Below are 19,179 nucleotides of genomic sequence, written 5' to 3'. Positions count from 1 at the left end.
ATAAACTTTAAAAAGTATGTGGTTTTCGCACAATAATATGTCATCTAATTAATTTGACCGTGTATGTTTTGTTCAGTTAAACGTACTCAAATGGTAATGTATTGCTAAAACGAGTATGGACCATTTTGTTATAGTATTGACTTGGGTTCTCTTAGTAAATGCACTTCTCCTTTATCTTAATTATTATGGGAAAATTAGGAAAACATTAAATAGACATAAATGACTGAGCCTTCTAAGCAGAAGGAATTATACTTCATATTTTAAGAGTCCCATTCCTATTCATAAAATCTAATGTTAGATTGAAGTTATTTTCTTGTGTTGTTTATTCAACAAAAAGCATTGTTTTCCCAAAACCAAGAAACCCTATTTATTCTTCCTCCTACTATTATTAATAAATTCAAATTTATAATTTATAAATCCAATTGCATTGCCCAGAAAAGTAAATATAGGTACGGTAGTCTAATTTTAATGTAAATTAATTGACCTATTATATGCATACATACACTTATACATACATGAATGTTATTGCCATGAAATTCAAAACTTTCAATTTTTATGTTAGGGAGAACCATGAATTTTAAAAAACACCATAAAGACCAATGAGATACAAAATTAAAATTTGTGAGCTGTATTAAATACAATAATTAAAAATTTAAGAACATATTAAATACTTAAAAGGACTATTTGAAGAGATGGAATGTAATTATAATTATTAAAAACTAGATGAGGGTTGGAAAATGTAAGTTAACAAAGACAAAATGAAAATGAAAGCATCAAAGCAATGAAAAAAGAGTTAGATTATAAATTTTGGGTTACAATACAATGTTAGAATCCATTTATGCAATAGTCAAAATAACTTTAAATTTGATCTAATTACATCAAAATTAATTTTTAATTATCAAAAGTATGATTTGAAATGATTTTAAAAATAAAAAAGAATTATTATAGTCGTAAGATTTAAAAAAAAAAAACAATATAAATACATTGTTATATTTCCTAGATCTTTGTTGTGATTTAGAAAATTTGACATTTTAGTCCAAAAGGTTATAGTTTTGGAAAAACGGTTTTAAAAGGGTCCCTCACTATCCTCATTTCTCGTTAGTCTTTAATCAAGTAAAATTTATTATTGAATGCATATTAGAAAGAAAAAGAAAAAAATATATATATTTTCACTCTCTTATGGACTTAAAAAATATTTTTCAAAAAATACTTTTTTCCTTTAAACATTCTTTTTCTAAAAAAAACTCTTTTTAGAAATATAACTGTTTTCGGTAACTTTTATTTCACTAAGTGCTTTTAGGTAAAAATAAAAGTTTTCTTTTCTTATAATTTCAAATTATTTTGATAGAAGTTCGATAATGATAGAAGATGGTCGTCGGAAGTGACCGAAAACAATCACTGTAAAGTAATAATCAAAGGTTGGAAACTTACGATGAAAGTTGATCAAAGGTTGGCCGCATATGATAAAAGTTGACAACAGTCACTAAATTAATTCTGGTACAAATCGGGAGCGGAACTGGAGGGTACAAATTGGTTTTCCCTCTTAACTTCTTCATTTTTATTCTTATGAAGTGTACGCGAGAGATTAAATCGACTGAGCCAGTAGGAAAATTTTGAGAAAAGGAACTCCCATCTATCAAAAAATGTTTTGAAGACAAATTTTCTCACAATTAAACAAAATTTCTGAAGAACACACGCAAATCCCCTGTTTGTTTGGTTATGAGAACATTTAAAAAACAATGGTTTATCAACAATATGGAATTCCAAAGAAAATCACAATTTTTATTTAACCCAGACTTTTATCTATAAATTTCAATTGAAACGAGTCTACTTGTGTTTATCTTCATCACCGATTCAATCGAAAATAAATGAAAAGCAACAATAATGACGTGCAATTATTTTAATTGAAACGGTCCACAAACGCCACACGTACAATTAACAATTAACAAGGGTTCGGAGTAACCCAAATGGGTGGAAGCAAACGCCGGCGAGAATGGGAGCCGCCGGAGTAATACGGCAGCGGCTCGAAGCTTTCGTCGCACAATCGGAAAATCCCCATATCGGGTTCTTCACCTTGTCCCTGATAATCGCTATCCGAATAATCATCGGTGTAATATATACAATTCCCTGAGATTTCACCAAAATCGGCAGCAGAGAAGGCCATTGAAGAATTTCCCCCAACAAACAACGCCATTTCATTCAAGTTTTCAACTTTCTCCCATCGTGGTCCTTCCCATTCCATTCGAAACACTTCAAATCGTACCGTCCGATACATTACAGATATCAGTTCGTCATCCATGCCGTCATTGACAATATCCAAATACCGGCTCACCAGCAGCAATTCCTGCCCTAATCTCACCAGATATTGTATATCGCCGGCCAATTGCCTCTCTGTCGCAACTAGTGAAACTTGAGAGCGGGAACCACGTAGATCCATCAATGAAACGACGCCGTACTTATCCACCGCGTAGAACACCCCGTCGGTGTATATAACATCTTCGCAATCAGACGGTGCGTCGTCTACGAAAGTCCACGATCCCCCACCGCTCCGGCAAAACGCCAAATCGCCGCTGTGATTCAGAATCGCCACGGCTAAGAAATCGTTTTGGTTCGATGGACTTGAGGATAGAACGATTTTCTTGACAAAAGAATCGCGCATCTGCCGCAAATTTCGAGTGTAGATATGTCCTGTGGGTGTACGGATCAGATATTCTCGGCCAACTCTGGAGTAATCGAAAGAGACGACGTTTGGGAACGTGGAGAGTGGAGGTAGCCGGAATTTGGCCCTGGTTAAGGGGTTGAGAAGGAGAATCGACGGAGTTTCATCGAGGATCGTAAGCCAGCCGTGGGAAGAACCACACGGGCGCTTCCGGAGAGAAGCCTCCGGGAGGTAGAGGAAGTGGATTTTGTTGTCGGAGAAGTTGAATAGACCACAGCGGCAGTCGTGATACAGAGGAATTATGAGGCATGGAAGCTGGGGAGGAAGACGGTGAGGGATTTTAGGGACCGATGATCGCCAGCTTTGACAAACAACTCGAAATCGGAGATAGTCGGAGTAAACGGTAAGGTAATCTGAGATTTGTTGAAGGAGATCGGGCGGGAGTTCAGTCCAGTCGGCCATTTTTCCAAGCCCTTACAATTTCGTTGAGGAGATGGAAAGACGAGCTGATGATGTGTTCGCTACTCTTCATTTTTGTCTTCTTTCTTTTCATTTTAATTTATGATATCTTTTTGTTTCTGTTTCTTTATTTTTCTTGGAAAAAGACTTACAAACTAACCGATGGAAATAGAATCCTTTAATTAGTACGGGGAGGTTCAAAACTAATGGATTAAATGGATAACAAAAGAAAAAGGACAACAAATAAAGTGCTTACATGTTGCTCCTTACAAAATACATAAACATATTTTAAAAACTTTTACATGTTTCGTGACAATTCTTTATTGTTTCTCAAACGACTATCAGAACGTCTAATTTGATTTGCCAGACAGCATTCCAGAAATCCTTGCTAAATGGTCAGGTGAGAATTTTATGTCAAACACCAAAGTGTTTGACCTCTCCAAATTTTTGTGGTCTACTGCTTCTTGAGTTATTCACAAACTCGAGCACGACCCAATTGAAAAGAAAGTGCAAGAAAGAAACCATTCTTTTTTCCTCAAATAAATCTAAGCTGAAGGCAATGAACTGCTGCAGATATTCTTCATTAGATGTTCCAAAAGTTATATAAGCTGAAGGTCATCTACGATATACAATCTCGAGAGCAGATTTTCTACATGAATTGGGCAAAAAACATTTTAGAGTTCCTCTCTAGTACCCCTAATCTAATATTCTCAAAGTTACAACAACTCTCGTTGACCTATGTTTTCTAGAAAAATTATAACCCTTGTCAGTAGGGTTCTATAAGGAAAATATGACTCATAGGTAGTAATTAGAACTTAACATAATTAATGGATTTGCCTCACTTTCTTAAGCAAAATTTATGCATAATCTGATTGGGTTTATAATTTAACAAGCACTAAATCATCAAAAACAAGTATTTTTCCGCTCAGAATCCAAATGGACGGTTAATGCTTAAATAAAAGCAAAGGTGGAAGAAGACCTTTTAAGTTTCAGCTTGCGTCTCCATGTCAACACTGGTGTTCTTAGCAATTTTGGCAACTTCATCAATGACACGTAAATCTGGATAATTTCGATGATTTAGAGAATGCAACCATAAGGCCACGGCTCCATCTTTGTGCTCTGTGGAAGCAATGTGAGAATATATTTGTTTCATTTTGAAATCTTCTGCTACCTCTTCGTATGCTTTCATTGATACCTCTTCATGAGTGTCTTTCCACTTTTGATTATATGATGTGAATAGGCACTCATCTAAGTACAGCCCAACCTCAGGTGCAGTGGGCACATTGATATTTACATCCCTGTGTTTGAATTTTGATTACCAGAAGTTGGTGAAATCCAATTCTATTCTATTCTAATAACAAATGAAAATCAAATTGGATCAATTCAAATCGTTGTCGAAAATGGAAATTACTTACTTTTGCAAAGCTTTCTCGATCAATGACTCTGGAGCACAGTTCCTCATGATTGCCACAGCAAGACCCATCATCTTACGGATCTGATGAAGCATGAAGCTCTGCCCTACAACTTCACATTTCACAAATTCAATGCCTTCAACGACGACGGTTGTAGAAGCATCAAACGAAACAATGAATCGGCGAGCAGCAGGATCCTCTGCTTTTGTTCTAGTAGTAAAATTGTGGAAGTTATGAGTTCCCACATAATGTTTTAAAATCCTATTGAACCTAGCCTTTTCCTCCTCGCCGTACTTGAAGCTCCCTGAAGGTTTCTCTTTCCCATTAACGCTCTCTTTGCTTACAACAATCTCTGAATCATTCCCTAATCCAGACATTTCACTGCTTTCACTTTTTGCAATACCTTCGCTTGCAACAGTGAGTTCAGTAGCAGTGTTTTCTACTAAAACGCTAGTTTGTTTGTTAGAATCAGAGGTCGTGGCACTGTCCTCCAAAACCCCATTTGCTTGAACATCAGAAACTTCAATGGCGTTGACAATGTTCGACGAAATGTCTGACTCAGTTATCGCAGTTTTTACTTCGAAATTGCGCTTGCCCATCAAGCCTTCGACCTTGCGTCCGCGTTCAGAGCACTCTAAGCACTTCACAAGCTCGTTATCAGACCCTAAACTAGCTTTCACACTTTCTCTATCACGATGGCAATTGGGATCGAGAGCGAAGACAGGGATTAGGTATACATACCTTCTCCGATCGCAGAACTTTTTCGCATTGAATGACGCTGTGACGCGCTTGTACCCGAAAATCCGAATCTGAGGCGAAAGATTCGAATTGAGACGATCAACAAAACCTGGTGGATCGATGTAGAAGCGACCAGAAACGACCTGACCCACGGCGCTCACGCCCTTATCAGTGCGAGCCGAGCGGGCCCAATCATAGCGCTTCGAGAGCCCTCGGTCCTGCTCCGGGACGGCTCCGGCGAGATATAGGGCCTCTTCAAGGTCAGCTTCAATGGTTTTAGCGCCAGGGTTCTTCTGCATCCCTTGGTAACCGACGCCACAGTAGGCAAAGAAAATGGCGACCTTGCGGCGCTTGTACCTTTGTTTCTTGGGCGCCGCAGAGTTGGAATTGACATCTTCGTCGTCGGATGTGGTGGTTGTAGATGACATTTTGAGCTTCTTGGGGTCGGGTTCTTCGATCAACGGTTGTGGCGGTGACCTTCTGGTTTCAGTTGGCGGTTCTTCTTCCATTCTAGTCGGGTAGGGAAATGGAGTGAAGTAGACATTAGGGTTTTAGAGACCATCCCATCCAACAGATTTTAGTAACTTCCCCTCAATAATAGTTTTTCTTTTTTCTTTTTTAAACAATAATTTTCTACTTTTGCATTTCTTTTTTATTTTCATTTCATAACTTCCGAAAGCAACCGTAATTTTCAAAAATTTTAAAGGAGTAATTTACATAAAAGCAACAAAAACTCACAGTATTTATGTAGGTTGCGCATCATTCTTTTATAAATTACATATATGCCTTTCTAATTTATATTTTCTTTACAATTTAATATTCCCATACCATTTTGATACAATTAAAACCCGAGGTCGGATAACTAAATGCAAAAGTCTTTCATCTCAAGAGGCAATATATGTACAAGATTGAATGAAATAAATGAATAATTCTTTCATTCTCGGTCATCTCAATGTAATTAAGGTTCGAGATCAAATAATTAAAGGCAGAAGTCTTTCATCTCGGGATATTTTCAGAGCAATGTATGCCTAAGATTGAATAAAATAAAAGCAGAACTCTTTCATCTCGGGCTATCTTAGTGCAATTAAGGCTCAAGATTGAATGACTAAAGGCAGAAGTCTTTCATTTCGATGCATCTCGGATAATATATACCCGATACCGAATAAACTAAAGATAGAATTCTTCCAGAACTATTTTAGTGCACCTAAAGCCCCATATACAATAACTAAAGGAATAATTCTTTCGTATTGAGGCATTCGGGGCATGGTATGCATGAGATCGTGTATCAAATCTACACGATCGTGTATCACGCATGTGGTCGATTTATTGCGTATTAACAGTGTAATATTGGTATTTTACATTGTGTACCTGTGAGTCTTTTTCATTTTCAAAACTATTATATGTAGTGTATAAATATTTTGTCAATTTGTTGTATTTTTTAAAAAAGAAAATTGCCAAAAATATAAAATTTTAGCAAGTACTTACATTTCATAGAAAAAGGGTGAAATAAATTTTATTTTCGAGTATTTTCTATAAAGTGTAAGATTTTTTTTCTATTTTTGAAAAAAATATATTTTTAAAAATATTACCGTAATCCATTCGATGGTCTAAAAGTTTGGTAGCCAATATGTAAGAATGAGTTTGGCTAGCTGTACTAAGAAGACATGACTTTCTAGTTAGTTACCGAAACTATGTCTCATTTTTTACCATTCGACAACCATATGCTTTAGTTATATGCAACACATAATTAAAAAATAAACCATGTTAATCTAATGAAGTTTAGGGTACCGGGAACAATATCATTTTGGAGTAATTATAGACAAGATACGAGAGTGAATTATCTGTAATCACATTTTGGACTAGTTTCATTTCTCATGGATATAATGTAATGACTTATTAGTTAGTCAGTGGGTTATCTCTTAAGATTATTATCGTTAGATTTGGTTGAAACCAACTTATTTCACGACCGTCTTTACTTCACGTATCTCTCCATTAATTATTCATCTCGAGCATTAGATTAAAAAAAAAAACAGAGTTTGTGAAAGTATAATTCCCTTTCAGTAATAATCGAATAAACAATGAAACTCGAACCATTTCACTTTCTTCAATTTACTATTCAAAGAGGTGAGACGTAGCATTGTCTCTAATACAAGGCTACGAAATTACATCACACTATTATGTTCGATAAAATAGAATGAGATACAAAGTTTATAAAAATAAAAACAAAAATTTAGATTTAAACCAATAAAATAAATAAAGGGCAATATCGTGATTCAATTAGCATACGTTCAATCGGACGTCCCATTGTTAGTATTCCATGAAACTGACTGTTGCCTAACGCTTAAGCGATTGCAAAATGATCAGAGACGGAAGTCTACATCCTACACCTCTTCGATTGGCTCTAGCGAAGAATCTCGAGCCCACGCGGCTGCAGATCAATTGCCTGATTGCAAATGGTTCGAACAGATAAAATCGTTTCCCTGAACCAGCAGAACCTGGAACGTCGAACCGCGAAGTGATTGCTTCTTGGTAACGTTTTTCATTATTTGCTTAGTAACTTTTATTCATGATCGCCTTATGTTCTTGCGACGTTCAAATGCGGAATTCTAATCGCATGGCTTAGTGAAGCGTTTTGGTTGTTTAGCTATTTTCCCATTAATAAATATGTATACACGACGAATCACTCTCAAAGCATCTTTCGTTGTAATTGCGTTCTTCTTTTATTTTTTCTGATACGAAGATTCTTGCTAGCTGATCTTATCTCTTTCTTGAATTTTTCAGCTGTAAATGTCTTCAAGCCAATCTGAAACTATGATTTCAGCTGATTAATTCGTATTGTCAAGGTTGTGAACGCATCTGCTGCATAGCTACTTAGAAGTTGATTTTGGACAATTTTAAGAAGTGTGAGTGGTTTATCCAGTTTGAAATTGAGGAATAGATTCTCAAAATGAAGCTAGAGCCATGAATAGTCCCCAGTCCCACCATGTCACTAAGTATTCTGTTATAATTCTAGCTCGTTATCTTATTTTCTTTTTCGTTGTTCGAGTGGCCATACGGGTAATGAAGTTAAGACCACACAATATGAATGAGGTTACACTTTGCAGATTGTGATGCTTTTTGATTTTGGTTGTAGGACTAGGACGTCCCTATCTTCTGCAACCAAGACGACAAGGTTTTCACAAGTTTCTCCCAAGTATTATGGGTGACCATGATAATGTATGCTTCTTGTTTAATTTGGAAATTGTTTCCTTGATGAGTTTTCTGCATCAGTGTGATATGCTTTTAGTTATAAATTTGTCGGAATTAGAATATAGATTCTGATATACAAATTACTTATTTATGTTGGAATTCAGGTTTTCGATGAAAACTACGAACAGACTGATACTGGTATGGTTTTTTCTTTGTAAATTTCACATCATGGTATGCTCACGTCGATCTTAAGTGTTTGTCAAAAGATCATACCTCTCTTGGAAGTGACTTCAAACTCTAATACATTTGCTTGGTCTAACTAACTAAAGAGAATGTTTGATGATGCTCAAAATTTGACTCAGGGATAAGAAATTTGAAAAGAAATATATGCTTCTTAGGTGTGAGTACGTTGCAATATTTGCTTTTAGTTTACATAAAATTTGTGGTTTATGAAAAGGATTGAAACACGTGGATTTGAAATCAGAGCTGGATTTCTGCTACGTAAATTTTCTTTTGTTTGAAATTATTTTATCGTTTTAATAATTTCAGTGTTTCTTTATGGTCACCTGTAGGGGCAGTGATACGCAATGGAAGAGAAATCCTTTTCCAGGTAGAGGTTACAATTTCAGCTCTCTGATTTTTCTCTAGAGCAGAGGTCAGCAGGAAGGAAAATATTATCTTGCTCTTAATTGAGCCGAAGTCTCGGAAACAGAAAAAGAAAAAAATGTTTGCCGTTTGAAATTCATGCTCGATGTTGTTGATTCTTTTAATGTAAATCGGCTAGAATTTGAGGTGGAAGGACTTCGGGACTGTCAATGTTTTGGATCAAATCTCCAGGTCATGCTAAACTTATGGGAGAAATTTTGCACCCATAATTTCTATTGTAATTACAGGCATTCAACTGGGAATCTCATAAATGTGATTGGTCGGGAAATCTAGAGTGTAAAGTTCATGATATCGCAAAAAGTGGATTTACCTCTGCATGGTTGCCTCCTCCAACTCATTCCATTGCTCCTCAAGGTCAAAGGAACAAATTCACTTGAATTTTTATGTTCCTTTCACATATATGCGTGCATAACTCAATATTTTCTTCACAATTTCAGGTTACCTCCCTCAGAACCTTTACTCCCTAAACTCTTCATACGGTTCTGAGGACATGCTGAAAGCTTTACTTCTCAAAATGAAGCAGTGCAAGGTTAGAGCAATGGCTGACATAGTCATCAATCATCGTGTTGGAACTGTTGTAGGACATGGAGGAATGCATAATCGCTTTGATGGAATACTATTACCATGGGATGAGCATGCTGTTACCTCGTGTTCTGGTGGCCTGGTATTTTTCTGTTACAAATTCCAAGTGAGCTCATAATTATAAGAAAACCTTTGGTCTTTAGTCTGTGGTATCTGTTCTAGGGCAATCGTAGCACTGGTGACAACTTCCATGGGGTTCCAAACATTGATCATACCCAACCTTTTGTCCGTAGAGATATCATAGCATGGCTGAAGTGGCTACGCAGTAGTGTTGGATTTCAGGATTTTCGTTTTGATTTTGCAAGGGGGTAATATTGTCCTTCTCTGTTTGTGTGTGTGTGTAAATATATTGTGGGGAGGCTGGGGCGTTACAGAGGTTCAAGGATAAATTGTTCTGAAAATGACAAGATCCCTCCTCTGTTTCAAAATTTCACTGTATCATCTTCTCAACATTCGGCTTGTCTTTTCTTGTAAGGAGTTCTTCAATGGATTATAACATACATTTGCCGTCTGCTTTTTTTTTTTTTTTTTGATGCTTTAACTCAGTTTTTCTGCAAAATTCGTGAAAGAATATATTGAAGCAGCAAAGCCAATGTTTTCTATTGGGGAATATTGGGATTCTTGTAATTATAATGGCCATGACTTGGACTATAATCAAGGTAACATGATGATGCATTATGTTGATAAATTGAAATCATGTTTTCAAGTTTCAGGATTTTTAGTTTTTTTGAATGGTCTTGTCTGTGAATAATATCCTTTGTTCGTCTTATCAATTCATGTGTTCCATAGTGATGATTACAGCTCTAAATGCAGATGGACATAGACAGCGGATAATAAATTGGATTGATGGCACAGGACAACTTTCAGCTGCTTTTGATTTTACAACTAAGGGAGTCCTTCAGGTATTGGTGTTTTGTGAGGCCATTGCTAACTTCCTTCCCTCCTAAAAATTGTAATACTACGGAGCTCAAATCTTAATTACTTAAAATAGAAAGGATGAAGTGACAGCTATGTCATGGGTTTTTTCCCCTCTAGATCAGTAGATCCACAACATTTGACATTTTACAACTCTTTCTATTTGCTTCTTTTCTCCTTCTTTATTAAGTGAAGTTTGGGTTTTGTTAATATTTGCTCTTGCTAGTACATTGCTTGACTAACATGCATTTGTTTCCTTGTTTGCTTAGTAATAAACATAGTATAATTAATTTTGCTTGTAGGAAGCTGTTAAAGGACAATTATGGCGTCTGTGTGACTGTCGAGGAAAGCCACCCGGTGTGATGGGATGGTGGCCTTCAAGGGCCGTGACATTCTTAGATAACCATGATACTGGTTCAACACAGGTACCATGTCTTCAAATCTGTTCGTGAAATTATTGGTTGACAAATTTCAACATTTGTTTTCATTGCTCATTGTGCATGTGCCTTTTAAAATTGTCTCAACTTGACCGCGTATCCATGTCCTTTTATTTGGATTAATATTTGACAACACGTATTTGGAAGTCATGCCCTGTATTGGGGATTGAGTGTGACCAGACCATACATGAAAATGTCATAGGAAGCAAGGGAGAAAGGAAGTATTGATGCATACCTGAATGAAGTTGTAATGTCTGGTTGTTCTACACGGCTTCTATATGGCCAAATATGATGCCATCAGAACAGCTACTGGACTCTGTTCCATTTTTCTATTTTTCTATTATCTTTTGTAAGATTCGTATGTGTTTTTTGCAACATGTAACTGAGATTTATTGGCCAAGCTTTCTTTCATATAGGTTTGTTCAAATTGAACTAATTAAAATGTAAATAGTTCTAGGCTTCATCCAACTCTGCATCTTATTGAGTAGATAGCTTTAGATTATTATTCGGAAACTCTTAATTAAATTTTTTTCCTAGGTTGAAAGCAAGCATCAAGTGTGCTTTCAAGTATAGATATTGACTTGAGCAGATCATGACAATTAATGCAACTCGACATGCTTGGCAAATGAGCTATATAATTCTTCATATGTATTTTCTTGAAACATTTATAGAAGGTGAAATTGTACCATTAGAATGTTGGTGACTCCACTAACCTCAGCGTACCATTGTTCTTGCAGGCCCATTGGCCCTTTCCTGCCAACCATATCATGGAGGTATGCAAGTGTGGCATATCATTCCATTTGCAATCTCTTTATTGCTTATAGTCTTATTCTTGCTGCTGTGGCTTCATCGTGGTTTTTGGAAGCTCTCAATTGTTTGGTCCAATTATTCGTTGTGTAAAGTCTAATTATCCCCCATCAGGTGGTCCTCATTGTTCCCTGTGTGTTTTGGAAGCTTTCAATTGTTTGTTCCAATTGATCCTATGTATGACTGTCTATACATTTGAAGTTAGTTTCCTACTTTTAGCTGCAAATTCTATGGCTATAACTGTTCAGTATAAATTTAAAAAAAGAAAAAAGAAAAAAAAAAAAAAACTGTTCAGCATACTAAGCAATCAATCTTTGATGTTTCTGGGTGAATTTCGTTGAAAGAGCTTTATAATTACTTTTATGCTTGGCCTAGAGTCGTCACTTGTCTTCCAGTAAAAAAAATTCCGTCATGTTTCTATTTTCTGATTCCTGGAGCTTTGGTTATTCCCTGCAGGGCTATGCATATATTCTCACACACCCAGGGATACCAACAGTATTTTATGACCACTTTTACGATTGGGGTGACTCAGTGCACGACGAGATAGTAAAATTAGTATGTGGCATAGTCAATAATGCTTCAATAGAGTTTGTTATCTTCTATTCAAGCAAACTTCTCATAGTACTTAAAATTTTATTTTTCTTGCAGATAGACATTCGAAAACATCAAGACATCAACAGTCGGTCATCTGTGAAGATCCTCGAGGCACGATCAGATCTTTATTCTGCAATAATTGGGGAGAACTTGTGCATGAAAATCGGAGATGGTTCTTGGTGTCCTGGTACGGAATGGACTCTTGCAACCTATGGATGCAGATATGCAGTGTGGCAGAAATAAGGTTTGGAAAATTTACCTGCTTTCCCCATGTTTCCTTTTTGTGCCATCGGGGCTACCTGTGTAAACTATAAATTTTCGTATCAAGTTGGCTACTCAAAGTATGTATCATAAATAAAATCACTGTGGATGAAATGTATTTTCATATAGTCTAGATTAAATCACATCGCTTATATTACTGTCTACTGTGTGATTTTTAAATACATCGTACGGTTAATTCTGTTAATAGAAATGATTGTTTTCTTCAAGCAAACTAACCTTCCCCATTTGGAGCTTTGAGTGCTATATATGGTGGAATGCCTCTCGAACAAAGTTTGATGTACTTGGATAGTTGGAACTTGGTAGATAGTTATTCATAATTTGAATTATGTGGATACGTAATATGTTTTTATTTACAGATTCATCTGTGCTTTTGATTAAGTTCAAGATGGTAAAATGGTGCTCATTATGAAATTGTTCAATAACGTTACTAAAGCTCGTTGTCATGGAGATGTTTACTACTTGGATTACAATGATTTATGAACTTAGAATTGGAATATAATGAAAAGGAAGCACTTTGAAGTCCTCTACGAGATTGGGATGGTTTGTGGAATTGAGCTATGAAGAAATTTGAGGAGTTACACATCCTTAGAAAGGTTGTCTTATTCTTGTTCGGGAACTATAATCCGAAATTTACTTTTTCTTTTTATTTTCTAAACCAAATAATATAGTCAAATCATATTCAAATATTTTGTTTATAAAAAAAATTGTCCTAAACTACAAACATGAAGGTAATGTTTAAAACTTTCAATTAGTATAATATAATCTCCATGGGCCATTCTATCATAAATTTTGAAATGAAGTAGAATTCCAGGGTATTGAGCACTTGGTGTCGTTTCATCGATACCTCAAAAAGTCCGTCCAGTCCTTTTTAGGGTTCATTTCTTATCCTATGTAGGCCTTCCCTTCATCAAGTTTCTACTCACTACGCTATATAGACACTGATGTCTTTATGTGGGCGTAAGGTTGAGCAATCATTGATTCTTTGGATAAATCTTAAGGCATGGAGGAAAAGTACTGATGAAGTTAGTTTGAATGTGCGAAGCTCTGGATAGGGAGTCCACGGTATTAGAACTTTAAATTAAATTTGGTATGTAGATTGGTTGGAAAAGTAGGGACAGAGTTTAGGCATAGCAAGATGAAAAATCACCATAGTTTGATCGGCTCAGTTTTATTTAGTAGGTTGATTCAATTCAATTTCAGTTTGTTCGATAGTTGGTTATGATATATCAGATATTCCAAAAGGTTAGTCTCGGCATCTGACTAAATGGAGTCGAACTAATCTGTTTGTTCTCTTGATTCTTAAAGTGTGTGCCACATGGCAGAAGAGTAGGGAAGAGACGACAAAGCATCGCCATCACAATACAACGGTCAATCCCCTCATCATTTTTGCTTTGAAACTCCAAAAGATACACAGAACAACGCAACCCTTCCACGGCTTCCCTTAATCTTGACCTTCATCTCGTATATGTATGTATTAGTTGGGCCATTATCATGTTTATCAACAGTGAATCTCTATAATTTCTTGAGTTATGTAACCTTGTCCTGTGTGGACGCTACCTTTGCCCATGTCGTCAAACTTGGACAACTTTGTTTTACCTGCCACTTGATTATTTGATAGGCTGATTAATTTATTCTCAAGGGGTACCAATTAATCACAGTAGATAGTTTGCTTTTATAAATTTGACTAGTAAATATTCATGATTCATCTACCGGCATCAGCACTAGCACTTTCCATATATCTATTGGAAATTATGATTTTTTTTAATTCAGAAACACATAACTACTGTCTGAAGCAGCAGTAAATCTGGCATTCATGTGACAGAATATTAGCTACCAGTAACATGGCTGATTGCAGCAAAATGAGTCTTAACTTTTTTATACCAAGCATTCATTCTTTTGTTCTCTAACTGCCTTTTCAGATTCTCTTCGTGCAGGATTATAAAGTAGATTTCTTGAGGCTCCAAATGCAGCAGCCAGCGATGAACTCCCTCTCTCTGACGTCCACCGCCGGACCATAATTGGGGATTCTAAGGTAAAGTTAAAAAAAAAAAAAAAAAAAATTAAATTGGCTTTGAGACATTTTCATTACGGCAGATATCCACTTTTTAACCACAACGGCTCGCAATCATTGAAAACAGTATGGGAATCCTATCCAGTATCCACCGAGAGCTGTGCAGTAAACAAAAGTGTAAGGCCCACTTGAACAATAACAAAATGTTGTTGGTTTTTACTGCTTGCTTGCTGCCTGATTCTTTGAATGAAATTCAACTTGTCTTGGTCAACCATCCTGAATTTCAGTTAAGAAAGAGAAAGAAAATTAGATGCTTATAAGCATGCGTAAGTGAAGTTTTCTAGTGGTCGTCCCTACAAACAAAATGCCATACACGTTTCCCCAAGGAACATGGAAGTTGTTGGAATTTTTGCACCCCAGCCCTAGGAACGAACCACATGAAAATCCTTTCCAAAAATTCAAGTAAAGATCACATGAATATTTTCCCTATCAACATTAGACTAAATGAAGGGTAGTGGGTCATTTTAGAATGTTTGACTCATGTGGGTATCTACTAAGAATTTTTCCAGTATTATAGGAATACCATTACTTTTCTTCGTTGATACTGTAAATTTGTTTTTATAAATATTTGTAGATCCTATATTAATGTCAATAAATTTCGTTCCATTTTAAAAACATAGTATAGAAGATCCGAATTCAACATTTATGGTCAGTGAGAGAGTCTAGGAAGATTGTCTAAGCCAGAGGGTCTAGGAAGCTTTTTGCCTTTGGAGTGTAAGTTTGAAAAACTATGTGAGAAAGTAAAAGTGTGCACGGTTGAATCTCGTTAGCTTGTTCATAACTTGACAAATCCAAAACCAAACATAAGTTTGATATATTAAAGCCAAATTTACTTAAATCCAAACTGAGACTCTCGATCCAAACACCCAAAATAGGTTCAAAACTTTAGCCTTCCATGATTATGAGTTTAGAAGCTTCAATTTAAGTTGACTACATAGAGAAATATATTTTAAAATTTTAAGTTCGTATAGTTTTTGGGATAAATAAATTTATAATCTAAAATAAACAAAATTATTGTGTGTTGAGAACTCGAGAGTACTTTTTCAATGGTTAAAAACAATTATTTTTCAACATTTGGCAAAAAACCTAAAACTAAAACGGAAAGCATGTCAATTGTCAATCATGAAAGTAATTCTTCTCAAAAAAAAAAAAAAAGAGTTGAAAGTAGTTTCTTGTTCATCAAGTTTTTTATTCTTAAATTGCCTTCTTTCTTCTTTCTTTTTTCAAGTTCAATTGATGGAAATCAAAACGTTTGTTTGAAATATTAATTGGTGCGATCTTCTCTCAAAGTAGGTTAGGTTTGAAATATTATTGAATGTTTGAGTTAGTTTATGTATTTCGTGTGAAAAAACTTATGAAATATGAGTTTTTAGATAACTAGGTAATCATCTTAGACTATACTTGTGATTTCTTAATTATTTAGAGAATGTCTCATCTTTTACTATTGGACTAATCCATAATGGTTTAAGAAATTAATTCTTATTTTTCAAAAAGTGGTTCATAAGCTCGATTTTTTTTTTTTTTTTTGTAAAGAAAACAAAAACAAAACACAACAAAAATATCAGTAGGATTCTAAATTAGTTTTGTTGTTAACCCAACTGCATAATCTCAATTTGCAGGTTAAATTTCTCATGTATTTCTTCAAATTTGGTGAGTTTTCTCTGAATGTTCAAAGTCTAGCAATGATTTGGTCTAGAAAGAACATAATAATGCTCACATCTACCACCAATGATGCTTAACAAATTTCTTAATCCTTGCAAGCCTTGATTCACAATCTGGTGGGGAAAAATCATTATTTAGTATTAAAATTAAAAAAAAAAAAGTTGAAAAATAAATAATAATTTTTGGAATATTATCACTTTAGTTAGCCTCCAACAACAAGCGACTTAGAAAAAGCATAGAGTTTTATTATATATTTATGTAGTTGAGAATTATTTTTATATATACGATTATTTAAATATTCTTGATTTTTTGTTTTTTTGAAAAGTAGATATTATTTTTTAAAAATATGGTTGATTGATTGTATGCCTTCTAATTAAACTTTAGCTCCAATGAATATATAAATAAATCAATTATTAAAAGCAACTCTACATGATTGGAGTCGGATGATATAGACGCTGATATCCCCACCTTATGTAAAAAAAGGTGATCTAAAATTATGACAATATATGATATATCTTTTTGGCATTAAACTTTAGGAAAATCAATAATTACCAGTTTTCGACTATGATTCTATATAGTTTATTAATTTGGTAATGGGATTCGAATGTGGCATGATTAGTAGTTGTCTACTTATCTATCCATTCATGCTGAATTTATTCTACTTTTCCTTTTTCTTTTTCACGATGGTGTCATGTTAGCATTTTATTAATGATATCAATATCTAACAACACATTGTAGGAACCATTTATCATACCAAGGTATAAAATGCATTTTAGGAATGTTTATGACAAAGTATTTTAACAAAAAAGAGATGGCATATTAATACATTTGACTTTATTTCTTGTTTCTTGGTTCCTTTTTCTCATTTAACAAAACTTCCCTCGTGTTACTATGAATGAGAGATGTGAAAAGTAATTTCAAATGTGTGTGGGGATATAGGCTAAGAAGTACAAATACTTTAGTTTGGATGACGTGTTTGAGTCTGACACGTTAACACTCTAACACTTGGTGGATACCTATTGGACGCTTAGTAGTACAACGTATGTATTAGATATGCATAAAAAACTCGTTGCAGAGACAAAAAATATAGATATATGACAATAAGAATAACTTTTAAGCGTAGAATACATCAAGCTAAGTTTTTTAAGCATATAAATTCATCAATTCACTCACTATGAATTTTCTTTTACTATAAAAATGATATATATTTTAAAAATGAACATTTTAATAAACATGTCCTTGTTGTCTCGTGTCTTATATTTTTAAAATATGGTATGTGGCCATCGTATTTGTATCTCGTATCCGTGTTCGTGCTTCTTAGAGTATAAGAATTAATTTATGTGGTTGATATTTGTGTTATTATTATTTAGTTTAGTAGTGAAGAAATTTAAAGGAAAAAGTGTGGAAGGATAGAGTAAAGGAGGGAAGAGAATAAAATCAGGGGGCGGTGATAAGAAGATCTGGGGAGCAATCTTGAGACAAGATAGGGGAGGTTGGAAGGGGACGATACGGCAGTGTCCTCTTTGCTGGGAGACCCAATGGGTAAGCTTAAGAGCCAAGAGGAAAGGGAATCTCTTGGGTTAATCCCACACATTTCCCATTTGCTATCCCAAATATAATCATAATAATAACGATGTTTTTTTGTTCTATCGATTTTAAACCATAGATGTATTCGGGTTCATAATATTTTCAGTTAGTCGTTTTAGTTTTTAAGATTTTCTTTTTAATGAAACTTTGTATATAGGTGTTTGGTGGATCTAATATGTGCAATTGATTTGATGAGCTAAAGTTCTTTAAGATGAAACATGATTATAATTTGAACTAATGTATTTGTTGAGTTCAACAAAAATTGATGTATCAACGAGTTACGATTATTTGGATAGATATGGTTGCATATCGATTTGTTTTATTGTTTCATTTATGAGTATATGTTTGTATAATTAAAAAAAAAGTGTTATTTATATTCCCTAAATTGAATTGATTATGCATGATTGAGAAATAAAACATTTATATATGTCATATGATGTGTTTGCATTTGATTTTTTTTTTTTTAAAATTCGTTGAGTACTATTTTAAAACAATAAATATAAACTTTTTTTACATATTCATTGCTAATAAATTTAAAATGTTTTAGTAGAAGAATAATTAGATTTAAACATAAGATTGATGTGACAACCTAATCTAAAAAGTTCATTTGTATCCGACATTAAATTAGATGATAAATACGATTTTAGCATCCTGTTTTGCAAGCTATAAAAATTATCTAGGTTAATAATCGTTAGTATTCCGTATTCTTAACCATTTAGGTCAAATAGAGACTACTTTCTTATGTCACACAACACTTCAAATCAATGTCTATCAATGATCATCTCCCTTAGATTATTTGAGGCCCTAACTTCCGAGTGAAATGGGTGAGAACCCATTTCGTTTACAAAATTCAATTAACAATTAGTGTTTGTAATTATTATAACTTACAATTAATTACAATATTAGTATTTCAAATTCCTCTTTGTTTTAGTATTTACCATTTCTTATCTATCTTCTAAAATAATTTATACAATCTACTATAACTCACCAAAATAGTAGACATTTCTAGATTATATAACTATAATAATCAATTCAACTTTCTAAAACGTCAAACCAAAGTCTGTCGGTCGGAGAACGAAGGGATCGACTTTGAAAATTTCCAAATCGAAAAAATTACAA

General features: G+C 34.5%; 3 protein-coding genes across 21 annotated transcripts; 1 reads left to right on the top strand and 2 right to left on the bottom strand.

The window, feature by feature from the left end:
• Window positions 1-1,869: 1,869 nt before the first annotated feature.
• On the bottom strand, window positions 1,870-3,235 carry LOC103493905 (F-box protein SKIP23-like). Its single transcript, XM_008454859.2, has one exon. It carries the CDS (start codon window positions 3,119-3,121, stop codon window positions 1,943-1,945), a length of 1,179 nt encoding a protein of 392 aa, XP_008453081.1. The 5' UTR covers window positions 3,122-3,235; the 3' UTR covers window positions 1,870-1,942.
• Window positions 3,236-3,274: 39 nt separating this feature from the next.
• LOC103493789 (uncharacterized) lies at window positions 3,275-5,926 on the bottom strand. Of its 2 annotated transcripts, XM_008454690.3 has the most exons (3): window positions 4,534-5,926; window positions 4,098-4,416; window positions 3,275-3,767 (listed from the first exon to the last, which is right to left on the bottom strand). In XM_008454690.3, exons 1-2 carry the CDS (start codon window positions 5,775-5,777, stop codon window positions 4,101-4,103), a joined length of 1,560 nt encoding a protein of 519 aa, XP_008452912.1. In that variant the 5' UTR covers window positions 5,778-5,926; the 3' UTR covers window positions 3,275-3,767; window positions 4,098-4,100. The 2 variants fall into 2 exon arrangements, with proteins under 2 accessions (XP_008452912.1, XP_008452911.1); XM_008454689.3 differs by lacking the exon at window positions 3,275-3,767 and having other exon boundaries at window positions 3,924-4,416.
• A 1,656-nt stretch (window positions 5,927-7,582) lies between these two features.
• On the top strand, window positions 7,583-18,171 carry LOC103493790 (probable alpha-amylase 2). 18 transcript variants are annotated; one of them, XR_007822557.1, is made up of 17 exons: window positions 7,590-7,797; window positions 8,050-8,261; window positions 8,402-8,484; window positions 8,622-8,655; window positions 9,030-9,067; window positions 9,351-9,477; window positions 9,561-9,787; window positions 9,868-10,013; window positions 10,252-10,364; window positions 10,495-10,607; window positions 10,923-11,045; window positions 11,795-11,830; window positions 12,321-12,419; window positions 12,513-12,702; window positions 14,675-14,772; window positions 14,879-14,928; window positions 16,431-18,171. XR_007822557.1 is itself a non-coding variant. In XM_051087786.1 (15 exons), the coding sequence occupies exons 2-14, from the start codon at window positions 8,252-8,254 to the stop codon at window positions 12,699-12,701; spliced, it is 1,338 nt and encodes a 445-aa protein (XP_050943743.1). In that variant the 5' UTR covers window positions 7,590-7,797; window positions 8,050-8,251; the 3' UTR covers window position 12,702; window positions 14,675-15,022. The 18 variants fall into 18 exon arrangements, 11 of the variants coding, with proteins under 11 accessions (XP_016901348.1, XP_050943743.1, XP_050943742.1 ...); XR_007822555.1 differs by having other exon boundaries at window positions 14,660-14,772; XR_001763191.2 differs by having other exon boundaries at window positions 14,660-14,772; window positions 14,835-14,928.
• The last annotated feature ends 1,008 nt before the right edge of the window (window positions 18,172-19,179 follow it).

Source organism: Cucumis melo, chromosome 7, assembly GCF_025177605.1.
Source record: "Cucumis melo cultivar AY chromosome 7, USDA_Cmelo_AY_1.0, whole genome shotgun sequence".
NCBI lineage: Eukaryota > Viridiplantae > Streptophyta > Magnoliopsida > Cucurbitales > Cucurbitaceae > Cucumis > Cucumis melo.
Note: the sequence above shows the minus strand (reverse complement) of the source record. Positions and strands in the feature narration are given on the sequence as shown.